The 3849-nt window shown below is 31.3% G+C and overlaps 1 protein-coding gene across 3 annotated transcripts in view; it reads right to left on the bottom strand.

Annotated features, from left to right (window-relative positions):
* Positions 1–6: 6 nt before the first annotated feature.
* LOC112147790 (serine/threonine-protein kinase PAK 2) overlaps positions 7–3849 on the bottom strand; it is a 21400-nt gene continuing 17557 nt past the window's right edge. For all 3 annotated transcript variants that reach the window (XM_024274393.2, XM_024274408.2, XM_024274400.2), the window contains exons 14-15: positions 2072–2209; positions 7–1022 (exon numbers count right to left, since the gene is read on the bottom strand). In XM_024274393.2, the coding sequence (XP_024130161.1) occupies positions 936–1022; positions 2072–2209 (225 nt within the window). In that variant the 3' untranslated portion in view covers positions 7–935. The remainder of the gene's footprint in view (positions 1023–2071; positions 2210–3849) is intronic.

The following is a 3849-nucleotide window of genomic DNA, read 5'->3' as shown; positions in this document are numbered from 1 at the left end:
AGGATTTTATTCTGTGACAAACAGGTCTGATTTTGGAATAATAAAACAAAAACAACAAAAAAAAGTGACTCTTCTAAACATGTCCAATAATTCATGACGTTCTGCAGCGTTTATGGCTTAACTGCACTATCAGGGAAATGATCACATCTAAACCTGAACTTGAAGGAAACATGAGAAAAATAAATTTGTAAAAAAAAAAAAAAAGTGAACCGAGTTCTGCTGTTAGTTATAAACATTAAACAAAGATATACAGATGAAAAAAAGTTGTTAAAAATATAGGACATTATACAATATATGAAAAAATATCTTCCTGCGGGTTAAATTTAAAAAGTTTCATACAGTTTTTGTGAACACAAGGCCACAGAAGAACAAATATGTACTAATCTATGACAAAATGACCTAATAAAGATGAACTAAAGCTGCAGTTTGTGCACTTTATTATGAGTTCATGCAATAAAAATTGTTTTGGTGCCTGTAAAAATCATAAATTTAATGTAATAGAAGATGATTTTAGGTGACTGCAGTGTTTTACAGTGCAGTCTAAGGACACTTTGGATTTTCATGGTCAAAAACAACTAAATGTGGAGCTTTTTAGAATTTTTTTAAGCAGAAGATTAAGAAAAAACTATTACGTTTATGATTGTTGTTCAAATTGAATTCATTTTTTGTGAGAACATTTAAAAAATGGAAAAATCTCAATGATTGTTGTTCAAACAGAGAATTCTGCTGCAGTTTTAGACGATCTGGAATCACAAACGGTTTTGGTACAAAGGAGTGTTTCGTAAAAACTGGGGAAAAAAAGTAAAGCTGATCGCTGATAGTCATCCTATGCAGATCAGAAGAAGATGCTGACCGTCTGTGGCTTTGGATCCACTCTATAACACTCTATTAATCCCAGATAGAAAAATAATCTCCAACAGTTCTTAGAATGAGAGTTAACGGTTGCTCCTCATGGCTTCTTTGGCTGCCAGGATGAGAGGAGTCAGGCTGGAAAGAGGTTTTGCCATCTTCAGGAATGGATGCTGCAGAGAGAGAAAGAAAGAAAGAAGATATGAAATGAGTGGATACGCCTAAAACCTCATTTTTGTCTTTTAAATTTACCTTTGTTTTTTTCAATTTGAAAATTCATTTTGCTGTGGAAACCCCAAAAATATTTAACAAACTTTTTTGTTAAACATATTTTACAACATTCTGTCTTATTTATTAAAATAAAAGATCGCTTTCATCCAAAAACAAAGAAAATGTCATATTCTGTCTTTAATTCAATAAAATGCCATTCACAGAATCTTCAAATAAGTTTATTTTAGACGATCACGTCGCTCTGCATGGCAGGACATCTGAGGGCGTCCGTCGGTTCCAGACGAGTTTTGAAATAAACTCAGAATTAAGAATATTTAAATATTAAAACTATTTAAAAGCAGTTTGATTTTGTTGTATTTAAATATAGCTAAAAGTAAAATTAGCATATTTTTTTGGACTGCAAGTTGAACTTTTGAGGGAAATTTTTCCAACAAAATACGGGAACGAGAACGGGAATTTTATCTTGAAAGGCAAATTATAATACTGGAATAGATAATAGAATAGTTCACTCCTGTAACACATTAATGCTTATTTAACTTCATGAAATAACTAGTATATTAGTTCTATTAACTATTAAGATAGCTAACTCAACTCTTCAGATCACTAAATCTGTTGAATTCTTCATCCTCTGAACAACTTCACCAAAGCTCGAGTAAGACTGAGCGGGGCTGCTTCTTTTATTAAATACTGATATACATGCCTACAGCGCCCTCTAGTGACCGTTGCTATTTATATTTACAAAATTATATATATAAGTCGGACCTGAGTACAAGTCTCACCCAAACTATGAAGAAATGCAACTTATTTGGTAACTATTCAAACTCACAGAAGCACAAACTTTACATTTTCAACATTATTACACAAAAAATGTTCATAGTGGGTTTTGCATCTACAGCTTGTAGGTCATTCCGATTGAGTCATATATCTCTACTTTCATATGTCGTATTTGTATGAATCATAGAAGAAAACAAAAGGTGGAGTTCTGTGGCACCTGCAGCAGTTCTTTTCCTGAACCTCGCTTCTCCACGTCCATCTCCAAACAGCGGGACAGGAAGGATTTGAAGACTGGGGACAGCTTCTCCGGGTTCTGGAGCTCAGGAGTTCCGTTGGTGGCGATTAAATACAAAGCCTAAACCCACAAAAAGGAGGAAGGAGAAAAATCAGTGCAATGAAATCAGAAATTCATTTCAGGAGTACTGTGTAATTTCAGAGCAAATAATTTAAAATGACAGATCTACTGTGAAAGAACATTTCTTGTATTTTTTTTCTCAGGAAAATGAAAAAAAGTGAGATTGTTTGTTGTATATAGTGGTCCCTCATTTATCAATCTAAGAATAACAAGCTTAGGTGAAATCCATAAAGTAGTCATCTCGATTTTTTTCAATCATAACAGATGTTTTAAAACTCCTCACTACACACTTTATACATTTTTCTCAGACATAAACATTTTCACACTTTTTGCTCTTCTCTAAAAGTTCAAACCTACAAAAGAAAAAACAAGTCCAGTATTATAAAATAAAAATAAAGATCTGAACACGATCAAAGATTTATGTCGATTTGGCGAGGAAGAGATTGACTGATGATAATCGACAGCCAATCAGGATACAGAACTTAGTGTACTGTATAATACAAGAAAAATAAGTAAAAAATGAAGAAAAAAAAGAGACAAATTGCACAAAAAAGACAAAAATCAGTGAAAAAGCGAGAGTGCAAAAGGTGAATTGCAATATAGCAAAGTATTTCAGAATACTTGAATAAAGTTATGGAGTTTTGGATTGTTCTAATTTGAGCGGTTCACTGATGCAACTGCAAAAAAGTCATGAAAATTTTTTTAAAGCAGCTTACAAAACCTCTCAGATAGATTCATGTGATGTTCTGTAGTTTGATGTCACTCAGCATTCCTGGAATTATATTCCTCAACATGTGCATGAGACCAGACCGAAACAGTTTTAAACTTCAGCTTAAGACATACATTTAATAATCTTTAACACTAAATAGTTGATAGTATTTTTTTACTTGTTTTGCTTAATTTTTATCTGTCTTCTATGTATATTATTTCACTTTAAGCTGCTGTTTTTAATTTTTATTCTTACATTTTCACCTCTTTTTATTGTTAAGCCCTGTGGAGTTCTGATGTTGTTGCTATATACAGGTAATATAAGCAAAGATAATCCATTCAATTATTTAAAAGTCATTTTAATCTTGAAAAGGCAATTCTGTTAAACAATAAGAGACTTTATAGTACAAGTTTCAACAGTTTTTAAGACAATATGGTGTTCAGATTGATCTATTCATGTTCCGCTCTACACCAAACATCCATCACTGGACCAAATACTACCAAGAATTCTTATTCTAATCTGCTTGAAATGAACATATTTACTTTTGTTCCTTTCATTTTATATAAAATATTATTTAATTTAAAGTATTTTCTGTTCAACAAAACAAATTTCTCCACTTAAATACAAATTAAAATGTTCTCATTCTTCTTGAGTTAAATTACAAAATAAAGGTTCTAGTAATTATTTCAAGAATGATCATGAATTATTGCAATGAAGTAAAACTGAAGTGAGAACTGACAGTTTTTTTTCCACTAAAGCAAAATTATCTTTTAAAATATTTATCAATGTATTTGATCATTTTTTAAGCCTTCATTTAAACCTACTTTATGATCGTTAAAATAAATGTTTTCAAATTGATGATAAACGTTGGAGAATTTGGAAAAAAAAAATAATTCATTTAGAAAAAAAGACAGGAACTAAAAGGACAAAC

The sequence above is a fragment of the Oryzias melastigma genome, linkage group LG22 (assembly GCF_002922805.2).
Source record: "Oryzias melastigma strain HK-1 linkage group LG22, ASM292280v2, whole genome shotgun sequence".
In the NCBI taxonomy this organism is placed as follows: domain Eukaryota; kingdom Metazoa; phylum Chordata; class Actinopteri; order Beloniformes; family Adrianichthyidae; genus Oryzias; species Oryzias melastigma.
The sequence above is the reverse complement of the archived record's forward strand: the minus strand, read 5'-3'. Positions and strand labels throughout refer to the sequence as shown.